We start from the raw sequence: 18,625 nt of genomic DNA, 5'->3' as shown, positions 1-18,625 counted from the left end.
TTCCGGTTTTTTTGGGGGGTTTTTTACTTCTTCTTTTGGTATAAGTAAAGAACTTGCGTTCCTGTTTTGAAAGTCGTTGCTTGGGCAGTTCGGAATGTCATTTATCTAATAGAAATAACATTCAGCAAGCTTTCCCTTGCCTTGATGGGCCTTTATAAAAAAGGTGGCGCAAAGTTAGAATTAGTTGAATATTTTCTTTAACTTGGAGAAAAATCCCTTCTTTTTCTTCTTTTCTGGTTTTGCAGCAGTTTTAGTTGGAGTATTAGTACTGGTAGCATTGTTAGTTACCTTGTTGGCGGCATTGTTGGTAGTAGTCTTTGCTTCTTCAGCGGTCTTCTTCACATCTTCGGTGACGTTGTCAGCAATCTTAGTGTTGGCTTCAATAGCTTCATCAGCGATTTTTTCGACTTGTTCTTGAACTGCAGGGATAGAGTCCTTTGGAACTTCGCCTTCAGCAATTAGAAGTTCAGCTTCGCCTCCGATTTTTGGATCCAGTGTTCTTTGAACTAGTTCAGCTTCTTGTTCTGGAGAAGTGATAATACCTACTTCTTCTACGACATCAGAACCATCTGTGACCTGTGATTCGATGTGTGTATTCGGAATAGTAGCGTCTTGGGTTGGAACTGTTTCAGGTTCAGCAACGGCCTTTTCTTGCTCTAATTGTTCGGTTTGAACAGCTGGTTCAGTGGCAGATTGAATAACTGGAGCCACGTCATCAGTTGGGTTTTCTGCCGCAGCTGCAGTAGCTGCTGCAGTGACAGCTGCAGTTTCTTCTGCTTGCTGGTCCAAAGTTTCCTTTTTATCAGCTTCCTTCTCCTTCAATTCTGCATTCAATTGTTCATTGAGCTTTTGAGCATCAACATTTCTAACCTCCTTGAATGCTGCAATTTCATTTGGATTAGGAACGATGGCAATACCAGGCTCTCCAAGAGTAGTTTGCTGGTTTTCCTTTGAAGGCAAAACTGCTGGCACAGGAGCAGTAGCTTCTTCGTCATCGGCAGGTTCTGTTGTGGCGGTTTGAGGTGGCAATGGAGTGACTTCCTTAGAGTTGGTTGCAGTAGTAGATACTTCTTCACTTTCTTCCTCACCATCAGAGTTCAACTCAGTTCTTTCCTCAGAGATAACGGTCTGTTCACCAGTTCTCTTATCCTTTCTGATTCTCTTCTTGACCTTAACCTTCTTTTTCTTACCCTTTTTGTTAGAGCCTGGAGCTGGTTGACTCTTTGGTTTTTGGGAAGTCTTGGCAGACAATGCTGACTCTGGAATGAAGGTAGAACCAGTTGTGGTGCCGACAATCTTCGATGTGTAGATAACATTGTTGATTGGACCAGCACTAGAATCCTTCTCGTACTTATCAGATACTACCCATTCACCATCGACAATAAATTTGAACACAAACTTATCGTCATCATTTGGTGGAAGTGGCATAGTCAATGAAAAGTCACCAGATGGCTGTTTCACTAACGGTAATGAACCTGTCCAGTTATCGAAATTACCAGTAACAACAACCTCTTGTGGACCCTTTGGCCAGGTGAAAGTATATTCGACCATTTTTTGTTCTTACTCGTTATAGTTCTAATTTTCTCGCTCTGTTATCTCAGTAATTGATATCAATAGTTGTACCTTATCTCTCGGATGGAAACTAGAAGATTAGACGTTAATTCCTCAATTTTGTTCTTTATCTCCTGGTTTAATTATGTCCAAGTAAAATAATTAACAATCGTTCTCCGTTTCTAAAAAAGAACACTTCTTTAAAATTAGTATTTCGTTTTTTTTACTTGTGACTTATCTCTTAAGAGTACAGATATATATTGAAATAGGAACTCTCGAAAGGTCTAAACTTATACCGAATTAAAGATTACTTTGCCATCAAGTGTGTTATGTAAATTGCAACAATTCTCCAGTTAGAAGTTCTTTTTTTCTGGTTTTAATTCATTTTAGCCCTTTGAGAGAAAAAAAAAGGGCCAAACCAAAAATAATAATAGAAGTAACGGTACAACTTTGAATTATATAATTGCGATGAGATGCTAAGATATCTGTGACGTATGAGATGATGCAATATTTGTATCATAATAAACGTGATACGGATAAAGCTCTTCGATGAATCCATGGTAAAGGACACACATCGTGCATATTTTAGATGCTTGTGTTAGTGTCGGTTGCGCTGGTTTTGTTGTTATGAAACGTTTTGTGCTTTACGTATTACCCTAAAATACTAGAGTTTTTTTACTGGGTTTCAAAGTATCATTTGAGTCTGGAAGCAAATTTTAGGTTGTAAAAGTGGACCTCACCATTGGACCCAGTCGAAACTGTACAGTTCAGTACTTAAAGTGGAACAATTGAATATACAATGTTCTAAGCAGATCGGCAACGTTTAGATTTTGCTGACATGCATCCATCAATACATGACAGGGAAGGAAAGAGAAAACAAGGAGATAGTATGTGTATGATATCTTCTGAACAGTATAATGGGTTTTCCTGTTTAAAACCACCACTTGAAACATTAGGGCGTGTGGTCTAGTGGTATGATTCTCGCTTTGGGTTAATAGCCTAGCGAAGCTTCGATAAACGGAGTTTAACTACTGCAAAGCATGCGAGAGGCCCTGGGTTCAATTCCCAGCTCGCCCCAATTTTCTTTTTTTTGACTCCCTCCTGTCTCCGGTGTTGTTTTTTTGTATTTTTGGTAAACACAAAGTTGCATAATAGTGAATACAAATAAATAATCACTGTTTTAACAATAACATATATTAATTGGTATTAGATCTCCATACGATTATATCCTATCCACAGCAATAACCCGTCTATGTGCATTGTCAAGTGCTAGGTAGGAACTTCTCTACAGAATAAGAGACTTTAATAATAAGTTCAAATTACAATAAGTTGCACAGATCTCGCTTCATCTAACCGCCCCTGATATGGAACATGGTGCTTCCGATCTGCCAAGATTATCTGAAACTGCAGGAATAGGTCAGCTTTGGGTTGATAATAACTCTGTAGAATGGTGGTCTGAGGGATCATGCCTTAGAAGGTACAATTTCGACACTCCGGTGATATTTTCTGGTTTCAAACGATGGGATGACTTGGGTTTAACTTTATGCATTGTATTGAAAGACGCTGTACATTTCCACTATCTTAGCGACAACGATTCGTTTGTGGTTTCATTACCTTTCCACACATCTAAAGCATGTATCTTCAAAAATGGACTTATATTGCAGAGGGTAATGCAGCCTGATACCTTGGACTATAATGCGAATTTTGAGAACTATAGATTTATTTGCATCACTCATCCGATGTCACCATTTGGGTCCATTCAATTCCCATCCACTGCATCACCAACGGATTTAAATGATATTGAGCTCATATACTTCCCAAAAGCAGATTCTTTTGGAGTGGCACTTTTCTATCAACGAACCACTGAACAGTTATTTTTCTATAGTATACAACTATTACAAGACAGTTCAGATTCGGTGACGTTAAAATCTCCGACTTTGAGTTTAGATTCATCAAACTCTGTGAGAAAGAAAAGTTACGGCAACCTTGCTCCCAATACTCCTGGGTCAAGCGCTTCCCTTTCTAATGCCATACAACGTCGTAAGACTTCTGATATACCTTATGGTTTCAACAACAATAATTTAAATAATAACTTGAGGAAAAGATCTGCATACAACAGGAGAGCAACATCAACAAATTGGACCGCGGAGGATACCAATTCGGAGATGACGAATACACTGCATGTAAGTGCCAAGCTTGCACAGACACCCAACAGAATGAATTCGTCATCTTTATCAAAAAGAAGCATGTCAACAAATGTGGAGAGAATCATGGAAATGACGCCTACGATGAATGCACCTGATCAGTCAATATCAAGTGACATTTCCAAAGATGTTTACCTAACAAAAATTACTGCAGTGAAAGTACCTTCATTATCGTCCAAGGGAAAAGTAGTATCAACCAAGATGGGTGATAAGCAAGCTATTGGAATATTAGATAACGTGAATGGTTGGGGCAAGATATGGATCTTCAACTTGAACAATTCTGTCATGACGAATGTCAGGTTCAAAGCATTTGGATACTCTCCAATTTCAATGACGAAAACCATGGATATAAAACCTGGGATTGTGCGAGACGTTTGTGTATATAATTCGGAAGATCTCATCGGTTACTTCGCCTTTTTGCAGAAGGATACACTAATATTGTACAACCCATATCTGGAGATTACATCCCCCGAGTTCCAACTCCATGTCTCGAGTCCTGATGATTGTTACTATATTTCAGATTCTTATATGATAATAAGCAGCAGCAATTCTTGGGAAATTGTTCCTTCTCCTCATACGTATCCGACTGGAAATGCCTTGAAATCAATATTTATTGGTATCAAATACGTACTACACGAAACTTTTCATTTATTTTTAGCTATATGGCAAGCACAAAGATCAGAGCTGGAAAAATCTAACACCTCTCCGCTACATGTTGCAGACTCTGATCAGGATTTCATTGCATTACAAAACACTATCCTTCTAAACCTTGATAATTGTAATGACACATTCGCTCATCCCTTGTATAAAGAAGATCCTTCATGGCTTGCCAAAGTTACTATGTGTCTACACCTAATGCGGGAAGAGTTTCAACTAAATATTTATGAGCTTGAAATTGTAAACAAGCTTGCTCGGCTACTCACTAACCTCACTAGTTTAATGAATTGGCCTCAAATCTGGATTGACTATTACCACTCGCCGGAAGATCGATTACATCCCTTGACAATTGTATTTGATCAACCCATTGATGAACCTCCATCGATATTCAAGACTTTATACAGTGCTAGACAACAGTCTCATGTCCCACTAACGCCATTCATTACACTATCACGTCTAATAAATGACGATTCATGCGATATTGATGATATCGTGACCCCTCTAACCAACAAAATGTTGAAATTGTTTCAATCCTTAACAGGCAATACTACACTAAATCTCTTACAATTACTGGGACAGCTGAATATTGGGAAAACTGAATTGGAAGCTCTACCTGTTGGGATATACGTGCCTTTGAAAAGGTTATTGTTAGATGTTGAAAATGAAATCGACCATGTTGACGAAAACGTCGATATCGATTTGATTGACAGAACTGATTTGCGAATAATAAAAGATTTCATTTCTTCACAACAACAGAAGAAGCTTCCTGGTCAGTTTAAAAGCCAGAATATTTCCAACATAGCATCATCAGAACCGCGATCTATTTTGCAAATTTACAAACAAATTGCTGAGAAGAGTCTGAATGTAAGTTCAAAATCTTCTAAAATTGAAAGCATAAACTATGATATGATCTCTACGAAGAAACCAATTTTCAATCACAAGGAGCTCTTTCTGGATTTTGTAAAAACTTTATCCTATTCTAAAACGCATTCTGTTGATTTACCAAAGCTAAAGTTGGATTATAGTAACCTACTTATTCTGAAAAAGCGGACCGCAACGGCAATGGCATATAGGGCTCTAACCAGTGGGTTTGGTTATGCAGCGTCTTTTCTTTGCTCAGATCCTACATTGAATCAACATAACTTTGTGGAAGATTCGTTGTCTTTAAGTTTTCATTTCGACGTTGATGACACCGTAATATCTCTCGAGAAAAACTCATTTCCTGATGACATTCTCGGTTGGGGGGCTTTTCACAGAGGTGTTGCCAAAGGACTTGCATTAGACACGGATAAAAAACCACTCACAAGTGGTTGGCTAAACTTTAACAATCAAGACGTACTGGACCCTGAATATGGAGGATTTTTGTTAGGATTAGGCTTAAATCGTCACTTGTCAGTATTAGGTGAATGGCAATTGTACAACTTTTTGAGTCCAAAAAATACATATGTCAGTATAGGGCTCTTATTGGGAATGTGCGTGAGTATGAGAGGTTCGATGAGTTTAAAGATGACCAAAGTACTCAGTGTTCATGTTCTGGCATTACTACCGCCGGGATCTAGTAACTTGAACATTGACTATAAGATACAAAGTGCTGGCTTAGTGGGGCTTGGAATTCTTTATGAGAATACTCATAATCGAAGAATCTCAGAACTATTCTCTAACGAACTCACTTCTTCGATAAACATCAATGATGAAAATGTTCCTGATGAAGGGTACAGACTAGCTTGTGGAATTGGAATAGGTTTGATCAATATGGGTTGCGGTGAAAAAAGCACAAACCCTAAGGCTGGGGGCGATTTTGACGATTACAACTCACATCACCCCAAAGGTTCGATTGACCCACAAGATACCAATGAAGGAGATCGTTCATTTGATTTTTCTTTCAAGAGTGGTACTATGGACCCAAAAATCATTGAAAAACTAGTTAATATCGTGGTGTCTGTAAATGACGTTGGAGAAGACTGGATGCCAGTGAACTCTCAATTGGGTGCTCTTATTGCATTGATGTTAGTTTTCTTGAAGACAAATTGCCAAACTATTGCAGATACGATTTCTGTTTCCAAACCTAAGGAAGAGGTTGATTCGAGTATCTACACCCGTCCTGATTTGTTTATTTATCGAGAATGGTGTGTGAATATGATCATGTGGGATAAGATACCTCTTGATTGGCGATGGATATTAGAAATTTTACCGAGAAGTTTTGATCCCAAAAATGTAACTAGTGATATATTACCAATATATTATAGAATTGCAGGGAGATGTCTTTCAGTGGGAGTCAAAGGCGCCTCCTCTAACTCTATTTCATTGAGGGAAGGGCTTTGCAGGATATTAGACATGTTTTTACCAATGTATCAATATTCATTGGAAAAGCGGGTTGATAGCCAGTTACTCTTCAAAGGAATTACTAATTTGATAAATTGTGTGGTTTTAGCGATGAGTTTGATAATGGCAGGATCTGGTGATATAGAGGTATACAAGAGGATACGATATCTACACTCAGTTTCACACGGAAGAAACTCTTACTTGTACTCAATGTCAAGGAAAGACCCTTCCAATACCTTCGAAGAAGTAGAAGAGGAAATTCTCAACATCGGAATTGCAGAGCGGCCAAAGAATGTTGATTATGATAACCACTATGGAAAATTTATGACGACAAATATGTGCATGGGATTTTTATTCCTTGGGTTAGGGCATTATGCGTTGAGAACTGCCAACATAAAAGACCTTTCATACTTAATAATCTCCGTTATTCCAACTTTCAATTCTCCTTACTATTTACAAGAGACCAAGTATCTCTGGCGATTAGCCATGAGTGAACGATTTCTATTGGTCAGAGATGCTACAACGGAGGAGCTAATCAGTGACGTGCCGTTGTTGATAACGAGTAAAGATACGAAAAGTAATGAAGTTTTACACGAAATGAAGTCTCCCTGTCTACTTCCTGTGATTGAAAGTATAGTCAGAATTCAAGTACGGGCTCCAATGTACTATCCACTAACGTTGGAATTTGGAGAGAATAAATTGAACATTGACAAGTTCTTTGAGAAGGGTTGCTTTATTCACGTAAAGAAAAGATCCATCGAAGATTATGGAAAGCTTGGAGAGAAAACTGCAAAGAATGATTTAAAGGCAATGTATTACAAAAGCTTGTTAACTCAGCGTACTGCGAATTCTCTATTGGGAGACACATCTGAAGAAAAGAAGTCATTTTACGAAGAATTTTGTAGTAAGAATGTTGAGGATTTGGAATTGGCACATTACCAAAATCCAACCCAAGAATTTAACTTGAATCTCCTAACAGGGCTAGATTCATTCGATTTTGAATTAGAGATATGGAGGAAACGTCATGATTTATAGACACGTTAACTTCCACCTCGAAAACAAATCAATATTTAGTTATCTTACGAAGTGACCATAAGAGAAATAATATTATATTGCAGTTTTTAAGTTAATTATATATGAACATGAGAATATAGAAATGATAGTAATTTTTTTTTTTTTGTAAAGCTTTATCTATTGCTCAACCTTACCCAAAGGTTGCCCCATTTTGACTTTGTCGCCAACGTTGATTTTGAAGTTAAACTCTCTTGGTGCTTCAAAGCATAAAACCACTGTTGATCCTAACATGAAACCACCCATTTCTTCACCCTTTATCAAAGGCACGCCACCTAATACTTTGCTAGCATTTTCATATGTTGCTTCATAACAAGTATGCGGTTTACAATGTCTCTGAGTTTTTTCATTTGTAATTAGTTCTTTATCAAAGTTCAATTTGATCGATCCGACATTTGTAGCTCCGACTGGGGTCATACTAAAGAATCCATGCTTCCAGTGACCTAACAATGCAACACGTTCATTGAGAACAAACAAGTTTGGGAAATTTCTCTGGAAATAAGGTGCCACCGAGAAGAGCTCACCTGGGAAATGACGACGAAGTTTGCAAACCCAATTTACTGGAGAATGGTAGTGATGATAATCACCAGGAGCCAAATAAATGACCGCAAAATATAGCTGGGTATCGGTAGAAGATAATTTTTGTTTGACATAGTTGGGGGATAGCTCACCCAATAGGGTAAAAGTCTTGGAAGAATCTTGATCTGAGATGGCTTGGTTCTTTTCCATTTTATAATCGAAAGGTTGTAAATGGTCTTCACTTTGAGAACCTGGGGTATGACCAATGATATCGTTCAAACTGTATGGGATATCATTGATTCTTGCAAATTCTCTGTGATCATTATCAGTCTTAGTATCCTGCCCCAGTTTCTCTTCAGATGGTGTTCTCTGTAACAGAGGATGACCATGCGTACCCAAAAATTCTTTGACCGAGTAAGTCATTCCCTTGACCTGTTCAATGTGGCCTAGATGCGGATCAATAATACCGAATTGTAAAACTGTCCCATCGCTTGGACAAACAACAACGTTCTCGTCAAAATCAATAGGTCTTGTCTCAGGTCTAATGGTACGGTAAAAGAACTGTGATAAATTTTCGTAATGGCTTAGATCCGGATCGTCCATCTCATCCAAGTTTGCATGGAACAAAGTCGCGTAAAGCTTATAACTCCAAGGTCTAACCCATGTCGGTAGGTTCAAAGAGTTGACTTGGCCCCAAAGACGCGAAATGGCGTTTAATGGCAACGTACTGTAACAGAAAAACAGCCAGTTATTATTGAATATTTTAATACGATACTTCCCCTTCACTTTATCCTGCGAATCTCCTTCCACCACATCGCCAGATTCCGCTACTTTTATCCTTTGGTAATGCTGATTTATCAAGTACGAACTAATGATTAACGTAAAACTAGTCGCGACAACCCACTTCACCATGCGTTTTTTCGAATTCTCCGGTCTCACAATGGGACCCGATGACATAAACCTCTGGCTAAGCAACATCTTCGTCTTATTTTTCAAATAAGGACCTGACACACGTTGTGGAACCTGTGGCCACGGAATCCGCGACATTGTCAACGATACGTTCCTAGATATTCCAATCATTGCGAGTATCTAACCACCGACACAAAAATTCAAAAAGAAAACAGTCAAATAATTACCTTTTACCTTGTAATCACCAAAAAACACAACACAAAACACAAAACACTAACCAACAGCCTTAGGAAAACCAACTACTAATACACTGCAAACTCTTTTCTATCTTCTAGTACCACGCTAAGGACAATTTTGGCGCGCTGCTCCAAATTATCTCTCTAGAAAATCCATGTGCCGATCTTAAATACATTCTCTATACAGGAAAACCTCTTATTCTAAAGCTTTTTTTATATAAAGAAATCCTCGAAGGCCTTTAAGTGAAATGTGAAAAATGTGAAAATGAACTAACCGAACAGAATGGGGAAAGCGCATCGAATGTGAAATAATAAGATCCGTCTTTTTGTGCTTTTAGAGAGGATAAGAGCGTGTTATTATTGGGTTGAAATAACAGCGATAAATATCTTGCGCGAGCAATGCTTATTGGTATATCTGGGACGTTATTCAGCGACGTGGAAATTGTTGGTCAGGCCTTGAGTGAAATTTATGACGCGCCATGGCTGGATGTTGAAACGCTGGGAGGATGGGATACGCTATTGGATTACGGGACCAAGAACTTTACGAAGTCTTATGTGGTTCAAGGGATAGACTCTATGGTAATACTGGAGAAGCTTGCGAAAAGGCCTTTTTTTGTACATATTGCAGTTGATTGTACGCTTGCCCGCAGGTTAGAAAATTGGCGAAACGCGTTAAACGACGGGACAAACGTTGTTGTCAATGGTGGTTCAAAAGGCAAGGACCATGCTCCTTTGAACTGTCATAGTATTGAGCAAATACTTGAAAGTATGGATTTTTTCGATTACGCAAAGGAGGATTCGCTAACGTCTATTAACGAACGCTCTCTTATTAAAGTTGTATTTCATTCTACGGTACCGTTCGAATCGGTGAAAAAACAGCTATATGAGCAATTAAACAACGTAATAGATTCAAAGTCGCTGACAGCACCATTAAGACCGTGTTGGGATACGTATTTTATGAAATTGGCGAACTTGGCTGCGTCAAGAGCCAACTGTATGAAACGTAGGGTTGGTTGTGTCATCGTACGGGACTGCAGAGTCGTAGCAACTGGATACAATGGGACTCCAAGGAATATGAAGAACTGCAACCAGGGTGGATGTTCAAGATGTAACGATGGGGATGATAAGTCGTTGCATACTTGTCTATGCTTGCATGCTGAAGAAAACGCGTTGTTAGAAGCGGGTAGAGACAGGGTCGGGCCAAACGCTATATTATACTGCGATACATGTCCCTGCCTGACATGTTCAGTGAAGATCGTTCAAACAGGCATTAAAGAGGTAGTTTATTCACATTCCTATAGAATGGACGAACAAAGTCTGAAGGTTCTAAGGGACGGTAAAGTGACCGTAAGGCAACACAAGTTGATCGACGAACGTACCACTATCCACATCGGAAGAACAGATATATCGGTGCCTAGGTAATATTTGTAGAGTTGATATACGTATTGTGTGTAATGTATAGATAGATTAGTTACGATTTACGAGTTTTAGCACGAATTTCACACTTCTTTGTACTCGTACGGACCTGGTCTTTGCTCACAATCAAATTCAAAACTAACCAACAGCTTGTCGTCTTGGTATAGTTCACATTCAATGGTATCACCAGGGTGAAGCTCTCCAACCCCCGCTGGAGTACCAGTCAAAACAATGTCGTTGGGCTCTAAAGAGATCATAGTGGAAATATGCTGCAAGATAGTATGCAACGGGTTCAACATCAATGACGTGGAATCATTTTGTCTCAATTGACCATTAACAGAGCAACTTAGCCTGAAAGAGTCCTGTAGATTGGTCTTGTTAAATAATTCTTCCTTCGGAATGAAGTGTGAAATGGGGCAGAAGGTATCAAACCCTTTACCAATAGTCCATGGTAAACCTTTCTTCTTAGCTTCATCTTGTACGTTTCTAGCCGTGAGATCCAGCGCCAATGAAACACCGCTAATTGAGTCCCATACTTGTTCGGGGCCGAAGCTTTCCTTGTTCAGATTACTCAAATGTTTATCAACCACTAACGCTAATTCAACCTCATGGTGAATGATAGTACCCTTAGGAACATAAATTGGACCAGGGTTGCTACCATCCTCATTTAAACCATTGAAGGTAGCGGATTCTTCTGGATTCAATCTGGATTTTGACATAGGACCCACTGGAGTCACCAAAGATGAGGTTGGCTTCAAAAAGAAGAATGGTTGCTTAGGAGTGGCATTGTTCAATTCTTTAATATGAGCAGCATAATTGCGGCCAATGCAAATGATTTTTTTGGCCCTGTTTAAGTACTCGTAGGACATTTTGTAACTGTCGATCAGTGGTTTCCACAGTATTGGACTATTTTATGATCCAATTTTACGTCTTTTATTCTTTCCATGCGCTGATTTAAAGATCTCAAATGTGACGGTTGCATTTTTTAATTCTTTATTTCAAGTATCCAAAGCGGTCAGTAATCATAAAGGTTTATATGTGACGGATAACGAAAGAATGCAGATGTGGATGTTCAAGTAACAGCGAATGACAACGTCCAATAGAATTATATATAGATATGGATGCTTAATAAATTAATAGGTTACAGTAGAAGTATAAATTAGTAGTATTAAGAACCGATTAAGAGTGTATACAGGTAGCTTAGTTCGTCCAAAAAACAAAATTAGAGTTGTAAGTATCGGGTGACTATTTTAAGCATCCGAATCGTCCATATCTTCAGATCTATGGGCCAATTCTCTGGTATTGACACCATTTCTTTGAACGTATTTAGTTTTCAGCACAGTATGTTCCAGCATATCGCATACTTGTAATGCAGATTTCAAGTCTTGCGTTATAAGTGCTTGTTTCAAAGAGTTGATGAGCGAAGGGTTCCCCATCGAATTATTATGAGGAGAAATACCTGTCAAAGACGCTAAGCATGCAGAGAGGTCATTATATTCGGACTCATAGAAAGACACATCCGCTTCAATCCGTTTGATGTATTCCTTCTTCCGTTTTCTGAACCTTGAAGCAGCAATTCTATTCCTTTCCAAGAATTCCTTACGCTTACGAGCTCTGTCTGCATCCGTATCGCCGGGATATGAGTCTATATCATAAGGTGTTTCCGAATGATGATCGGAATCATTAGGCGATACCTTTGATTTGGATTTCGAAGAAGTAGAAGCCTTTCTTTTCTTAGAAGTCGGTTTGCTGACCTTTGACGAGGTACCGTTGACGTTTTCCTTGCTTTCGGCTGGTTCATTACTAGCAGTATTATTGGTACTGCTTTTCCGTTGACTTTGTGAGGTAATTGCATTTTTGGATTGTGATGGTTCCGAATTATTACTATTATTATAGGTGATACTGCTATTGCTGTTGGAATAAACAGTTTTCATGATTTCAACAGGGTTCTTAACTTTATCCAGTGGGATATCCGCAGCTAATATAACCTGAGAAGGGTGGTTTGACATAAGTGAATGAGTCGTGTTTGAGTGAGTCGATAATATATTCGAATTATTAGAAGACGAATTCGGACTCCTATTACTATAACTTGTATTCGATTCATCCTTCGCTTGATTGTTGGAGTCAATAGTGTTCACATTGCTGCTGTTAATGTTAGCATTGTTTATAGAATTTGAGCCGTTCACCATGGGGAATACCGGTTCTTCTGACGGCATATTCAACAGTGAGTTCAACATCGGAGTGAACCTACCAGGGGTCAATCCCGATGACGACGTTAGCGCCACAGGTATTGCAGACAGGTTGTTCTGGCCGGGCACAATTTCATTAGTTGGGACAGTAGGGTTGTTGCTAGGGTTATTGTTACCGTTACTCATAACTGCTGGAGTGAGTCCAGATCTAATATTGGATTCGTTAGGAGTCAGCCCTGTCTTTGGTAAATTCAGATAAAAAGCACCAGGTGAAGTTTGTCCGTGTAACGAATTGGATATCGCTGCATTTGGAGATATATTCAAGGGGGGCAGCCTTCTTGAACCTCCAGGGCTCAAGATAGGAGGAGACTGAATCGTTGGAGGTTTATTTGTGGTCAGATACCGTGGCGGAGATTTAACGGCCTCGGCACCCCCAGCAACGGTTCCAGCTACTGCACCCGCTGCAGTCGCACCTACACCTGCACTAATATTCATTAACAGCCTGGCTTTGTTATCCAAGACAGGAGCATTACTATGCGGAGGATTGACACCGGTACTGGCACCGGTAGTCACGATCGCATTTCCGGAGTTACTTCCAATACTCGCATTTTTTACCGGAATCTCACCGTTACTGGCAACAGGACCCTTCTTGGTAGACGCAAAGCTCTGTTCAAACGGATTGGGTTCAAGGTCGAACGACGTGACCGGTTTCTCGTTTATATTCATCACGAAAGATATTTCGGACACAACCCTATCGATCTAAAAAATCACAGGCAACCACTAGAGAGAAACAGAAAGATGTAACTGGGGTATACAAAGAACCTAAGATACAGCTTTTTGACCTCGCAAAAGACTTCAATTCTATCAAAAAAAAGCACTGATCCTTTGTTGTGTTTGAGGAGAGAAACGTTCAATTAAACACCAAAATCAACAAACAAGATAATACACGCAAAAGCAGATATTGGCACCGTTCAAAGCACCCACTCTCTCTTCACTAATCACACCAAACAGTTGCCTATCAAGCCTTAGCTCAAATGGTCCACAAAACGTCCGTCAAACTTCGTCTTTTCAGTTTGGAAGTGGATATATGCAAATCTAACGGTGACGTTATTCTTTGATTTTAAAATTAGATGGTGAAGCTGCCCAAAATCATAAAGTTTTCTCAGAGATTTTCCATCACATAAAGAAAAAGGAATTTTGCGCAGTGTGATTAGCCGGTATAACCCCAGCTGACTTCGGACATCCGTCTGTCGACTAGCGATGCCCATGTAGTCGTGTTTCAATTGAGAAACGTTTAAATGTCAACGTTTATTAATGTACATACAGGAAAGATGCTGTAATACATATATAGTTTATATGCATATAGTTTATGTGATGGAATGGGAACAGGTTTACCTGGCTTCGAACTGGACCATTCTCTTGGTTCTGGCCTTGAGTAGGATACGGTGACCGCAATTCTTGCAACGGACGGGATCAGTTCTGGAAAGCGAAAGTCTGCTTGAACACTCTGCGCAGATGTATTTCAAAGTGGCAGTTCTGCTCTGAGCTGCACCAGCAGCAGCAGCATCTAAATTCGTTGGGATTTGGAAACCTTCACGGGACATCTTGACACTTACTCTTAAACTATTGGGGCCACAAACGCACTCACTGACTCGACTATCGGAGGATAACTCTCGTATCCGAGACAGTATGTTTCAGTCAAAGCTTCTGATTCCTATGATGAGCTTGTCAATTCAAATTTCTTACTAAGGTCAGAAGAATTTCTTTTGGAAATACACGGTAGGGTAATACTTAAAGGATGCATAGAAATACACACACATTTATATAGACACGAATGAACGTATGTATGTATGTAGTACGAGATTTCCAGGTTACGACCTTCCTACCCAAAATTGGCCATTGGCCCCCATATCTACGTTTTTCCTTATTTGACGGGATAATATTACACCTGTATCGTAACGTTGTTTGTTTTTCTTGTCGAGGTATTCTTGCAATTTTTCGATGGCAGTGATCAGTTTGCGTCTGTCTTCGAGCGTTAAGGTACTTTCGTTTTTAAATTTGTGGAGGTAATCGATTTCTTTTTGTAGTTTGGTACATTTGACCGAGAGTGAGTTGTAATTTTGCTGTAATTGTTCAAAGTTTATGTCTGAAATATCTGAGGAAGTGCTTGAGACCCTAGAGCTGTTTCTCGATGCGTTACGGGAGCTTGGTTGGCTACCAACATGTACTACGCGGAACGGGTTGCTCTTCGGCGTGAGTATACGTGGTGAAGTAGGTATGTTGCTTGAGTCAGTGTTTGGTGCACGAGGGACGGTTCCGTTCTGAGTATGGCCGATTGCTGCAGGAGCAGGGTATGTACTTGATTTATCAGTGTTAGGTACAATCGTAGCTGCTGCTGCTGCTTCATCCTCTTCTGTGCTGGTGGAGACTTCGATCTTCTCAGAAGGTATTCTCTTCGCTGGAACAGAGGTTACGGAAACAGCGGGAATAGCTTTCTCAGCAGTTGGTTCAGTTTGTACTTCTGCCACCACTTCTGCCACTACTGCTGCCTCTAATTGAGTACCTGGTTTCTCCTCTTTTATGTCTTCTCGCTCTTCCGCTTGTAGTGCCGTCTCTCTGCCACTACTTAGTGTTTCCGGTACCTCGTCCTCCCCATCGCTTTTAATAGCATTCTGCACAAATTGATCAACCTGGTTCGCCGTTAGCTTCTGCAACTCTAAGTAATCCTCATCTTGATCGTCAGAAGAAACATCCTGTTTCGTCTTAACCGTGGTCTCATGAATGCTCAAGTTCTTATCTATCATCTCGTTCATCTCACTTATCTCTAACTCAATTTGAGACATTCGTTTCTTTACCTGCTCTGAATCCATAATTGAAAAAAATAGGACGCCACTATCAACAATGTGACACTTTTATTCTGCCACTGATACGCTTCAACTCGTCAACTACTAGTACAAACGCCTTTTATTAACACATACACGTATTGGTGACTGGAAGTTTCCTTTTTCCTTTGTTTATATTGTTTAGTTTTTGAATTTTTTCACAGTATGGCAGTTTATATGTAAATAAGAAAAGAGACTTAGATCCCAATTTTAAGGAAACCTGCATATTTCTCCTTCTTCTCTTCAACTTGACACATTTTTTGGGTACTATATTGGTATCTTGAAGGTGGTATTCAAGGTACTTCAGGATTGCCGTATAAATATATAATTGCTGGCAGATATACCTATTAAAAGTGAGTGGAAAGGTTTTTCTTTTTGTTTCAATTTTACTGAGTATAGATCTTCCAGAGAAGAGTCATTGCATGACTAGAAAACACCGTTATGAATAGATTTCGATCGAGATATGGCCAAAACAATCAGGATTCTAGATCTAACGCAGATGATCAGAACACGTTAATGTCTTTCCCGCATTCTACACCAGGGGAAATGGAATCTGTGTTTTCTGAATCAAGTACCATTGGAGATTTCGAACGGCTGGGTTTTGTGAATCGAAGCCCTCGATTTGCCAGTAATAGAACCGTTATATTTGCTTCAGTTATGCTTTCTAAGGGTTTTTTTGCGTGGGAAAATCAAGACACGTTTGATACATTTATTTCCAACCGTAGGAAACTTGATAAATGCTTAGATTCCGGTAAAGGGTGGCCATTATTTCATTACGTTTCTGTAGGGTTCAAATCATATTTCAGGAAAAGCACCCCAGTGTCCAAAATTTACAAATACAAGGTGGTTGATAACGATAAAGTCGATGATATCAAGGAGCCCAATAAAGAGCTTCTTCATCAAAACGAGAAAAGGTCTCTTTTCAAAGTTGAATTTTGTAACGTTTTCCGGAACGTTATCAATAGTGAAGGGATTGTATACCATAAATTCGTGTGCTTCCAACCTGATGGGATCAGATGCTCAGTTTTGATGATGAATAGCATTGGACGAAGGAACACTGATTGTCAAGTCTATGAACCTATTACTGATTCCTTATTGAATCTCAGATGGATTGGAACAACAGGATATACGTCTGTCTTTGGTGCAAACGATTTGAAATTGGTGATCTTGGATGATCAAGTTCCACATTTGTCATCACGGGCCTCTCAAGAGAGAGATAATGACAGAAGAGATTCGCAACGCAGTGAACATGCACGATCTCAATCTAAGATGCCAGTCTGGGCTATGTATTCCAGAACTACCTCAATTTTGCCAATACCCAGGCATCGTGTGTTGAAGTTGGCAACTTTCCAAATCAGTGAAGTTGAAAATGCTGAGCAAGTGCCTTTCACTTCCGAACTCTTGACATGTATGAGTATGTACTTACACGAATTGGAATCGAGAAAGGAAAGAAGATCACCATTGACATCCGCTCCGATGATTTCAATGGTGTAGGTTTCGTTGATGTAGTGGTTCAGTTCAATATTCATTGATTATGTTTATTCTTAAATCAAAGAGCTCTACTCTAATGGGATATGGAGATATTTAGTTAGGTTGAATAGATTATAATATACAAGGCATAGCTCAGAAATGCCATTTGGTGCGGATAACATCAGGAAATGATGAAGGGATTGAGATAACGTTCCTCAATGGCGTTTTTCTTTCTCAATAAAAGTGACAAAATAATACAAAAGAAGGAGTAGGCGAAATTATAGTTGAGAGTTGACCTCTTATTCAACAAAGGAGTTCATGATGAGATAGTTGCATAAACTGTTCTTGTCTTTGTGTAAGTTGTAGCCGCATCCACAGATTCTGTACCCGATATTTCAACTGTTGAATAATATTCATCATCATCAGTGTATTCATAAACTACTTGACAGTCTGTATTCGTCACCATTGGTTCGAGTACTGAAGAGGAAGAAGTGCTAGTTGATTTGTCAGTTGATGAAAGTGTTTCAGCGGAAGTTGATTCTGTTGTTTCAGAAGTCACTGTTGGGGTTAAAGTTGATGTTTTCCTGGAGATTGACTGTGTATTGGCTTTTGATGTTGATTTGGTGGTAATAACACTGGTTGAATCATCGTTCTCCAAGGTAGTTTTGACAGATGTAGTTGGGGTCAATTCTGTTGTATATGTTTCATCTGAAGTTGTGGGTTCTAAAGTTGCCGTCTCTGCGGTGGTTGATGTCACATCTGTAGTTGATTCCACATCTGTAGTTGAAGTGAAGTCTGTGGTTTGTTCATCTTCTTGTGTTGATTCTTCAGTGGTTTCTGGTAACAGAGAAGTGCTTGACAATGTCGAAGTAACAACAGATTCTCTAGTAGTAGAGGTGACAGCGTGATTAGTTAATGTCACCGCTTCAACATAAGTTGTTGTGTAGTAAATGGTTTCCACGTATGTGGTAGCTGGTTTAATAGTAGAAGTAACAACTTGATAGCTGTATACGACACCATCCATGGTGACTAATCTAACTTCTGCGGCAGCTTTAGTTAGGGAGCCGAGCAATGAAAGGAAGGAAACGATTGAGGACTTTTTGAATTGCATGTTTTCTTTAAACAGGTTGGGAACAGAATGGTTTAAAAGATTTAATAAAGGAACGACTTTAGGTTGGAATCGATATTCAATACTGAAT

General features: G+C 39.4%; 10 protein-coding genes and 1 non-coding gene across 11 annotated transcripts; 4 read left to right on the top strand and 7 right to left on the bottom strand.

The window, feature by feature from the left end:
• Nucleotides 1-180: 180 nt before the first annotated feature.
• MDG1 (Mdg1p) lies at nt 181-1,551 on the bottom strand (the record flags this gene model as incomplete). Its single annotated transcript, XM_453426.1, has 1 exon — nt 181-1,551. The coding sequence occupies one exon, from the start codon at nt 1,549-1,551 to the stop codon at nt 181-183; it is 1,371 nt and encodes a 456-aa protein (XP_453426.1).
• Nucleotides 1,552-2,506: 955 nt separating this feature from the next.
• On the top strand, nt 2,507-2,628 carry KLLA0_D08140r. The gene is made up of 2 exons: nt 2,507-2,543; nt 2,592-2,628. It is a non-coding gene; the product is annotated as a tRNA-Pro (tRNA).
• A 287-nt stretch (nt 2,629-2,915) lies between these two features.
• On the top strand, nt 2,916-7,769 carry APC1 (anaphase promoting complex subunit 1; the record flags this gene model as incomplete). The annotated part of the gene is made up of 1 exon (XM_453425.1): nt 2,916-7,769. The coding sequence occupies one exon, from the start codon at nt 2,916-2,918 to the stop codon at nt 7,767-7,769; it is 4,854 nt and encodes a 1,617-aa protein (XP_453425.1).
• A 156-nt stretch (nt 7,770-7,925) lies between these two features.
• Nucleotides 7,926-9,404, bottom strand: PSD1 (phosphatidylserine decarboxylase 1; the record flags this gene model as incomplete). The annotated part of the gene is made up of 1 exon (XM_453424.1): nt 7,926-9,404. The coding sequence occupies one exon, from the start codon at nt 9,402-9,404 to the stop codon at nt 7,926-7,928; it is 1,479 nt and encodes a 492-aa protein (XP_453424.1).
• A 464-nt stretch (nt 9,405-9,868) lies between these two features.
• Nucleotides 9,869-10,891, top strand: DCD1 (deoxycytidine monophosphate deaminase; the record flags this gene model as incomplete). The annotated part of the gene is made up of 1 exon (XM_453423.1): nt 9,869-10,891. One exon carries the CDS (start codon nt 9,869-9,871, stop codon nt 10,889-10,891), a length of 1,023 nt encoding a protein of 340 aa, XP_453423.1.
• Nucleotides 10,892-10,968: 77 nt separating this feature from the next.
• On the bottom strand, nt 10,969-11,754 carry FMP41 (Fmp41p; the record flags this gene model as incomplete). The annotated part of the gene is made up of 1 exon (XM_453422.1): nt 10,969-11,754. One exon carries the CDS (start codon nt 11,752-11,754, stop codon nt 10,969-10,971), a length of 786 nt encoding a protein of 261 aa, XP_453422.1.
• A 381-nt stretch (nt 11,755-12,135) lies between these two features.
• SKO1 (Sko1p) lies at nt 12,136-13,800 on the bottom strand (the record flags this gene model as incomplete). Its single annotated transcript, XM_453421.1, has 1 exon — nt 12,136-13,800. The coding sequence occupies one exon, from the start codon at nt 13,798-13,800 to the stop codon at nt 12,136-12,138; it is 1,665 nt and encodes a 554-aa protein (XP_453421.1).
• A 665-nt stretch (nt 13,801-14,465) lies between these two features.
• RPC10 (DNA-directed RNA polymerase core subunit RPC10) lies at nt 14,466-14,678 on the bottom strand (the record flags this gene model as incomplete). The annotated part of the gene is made up of 1 exon (XM_453420.1): nt 14,466-14,678. One exon carries the CDS (start codon nt 14,676-14,678, stop codon nt 14,466-14,468), a length of 213 nt encoding a protein of 70 aa, XP_453420.1.
• Nucleotides 14,679-14,945: 267 nt separating this feature from the next.
• BNI5 (Bni5p) lies at nt 14,946-15,944 on the bottom strand (the record flags this gene model as incomplete). The annotated part of the gene is made up of 1 exon (XM_453419.1): nt 14,946-15,944. The coding sequence occupies one exon, from the start codon at nt 15,942-15,944 to the stop codon at nt 14,946-14,948; it is 999 nt and encodes a 332-aa protein (XP_453419.1).
• A 453-nt stretch (nt 15,945-16,397) lies between these two features.
• KLLA0_D07964g (uncharacterized protein) lies at nt 16,398-17,450 on the top strand (the record flags this gene model as incomplete). Its single annotated transcript, XM_453418.1, has 1 exon — nt 16,398-17,450. One exon carries the CDS (start codon nt 16,398-16,400, stop codon nt 17,448-17,450), a length of 1,053 nt encoding a protein of 350 aa, XP_453418.1.
• A 292-nt stretch (nt 17,451-17,742) lies between these two features.
• On the bottom strand, nt 17,743-18,537 carry DSE2 (Dse2p; the record flags this gene model as incomplete). Its single annotated transcript, XM_453417.1, has 1 exon — nt 17,743-18,537. The coding sequence occupies one exon, from the start codon at nt 18,535-18,537 to the stop codon at nt 17,743-17,745; it is 795 nt and encodes a 264-aa protein (XP_453417.1).
• Nucleotides 18,538-18,625: the final 88 nt, after the last annotated feature.

The sequence above is a fragment of the Kluyveromyces lactis genome (genome assembly GCF_000002515.2).
Source record: "Kluyveromyces lactis strain NRRL Y-1140 chromosome D complete sequence".
Taxonomy (NCBI): Eukaryota; Fungi; Ascomycota; class Saccharomycetes; order Saccharomycetales; family Saccharomycetaceae; genus Kluyveromyces; species Kluyveromyces lactis.
This window is presented reverse-complemented; position numbering and strand designations above follow the sequence as displayed.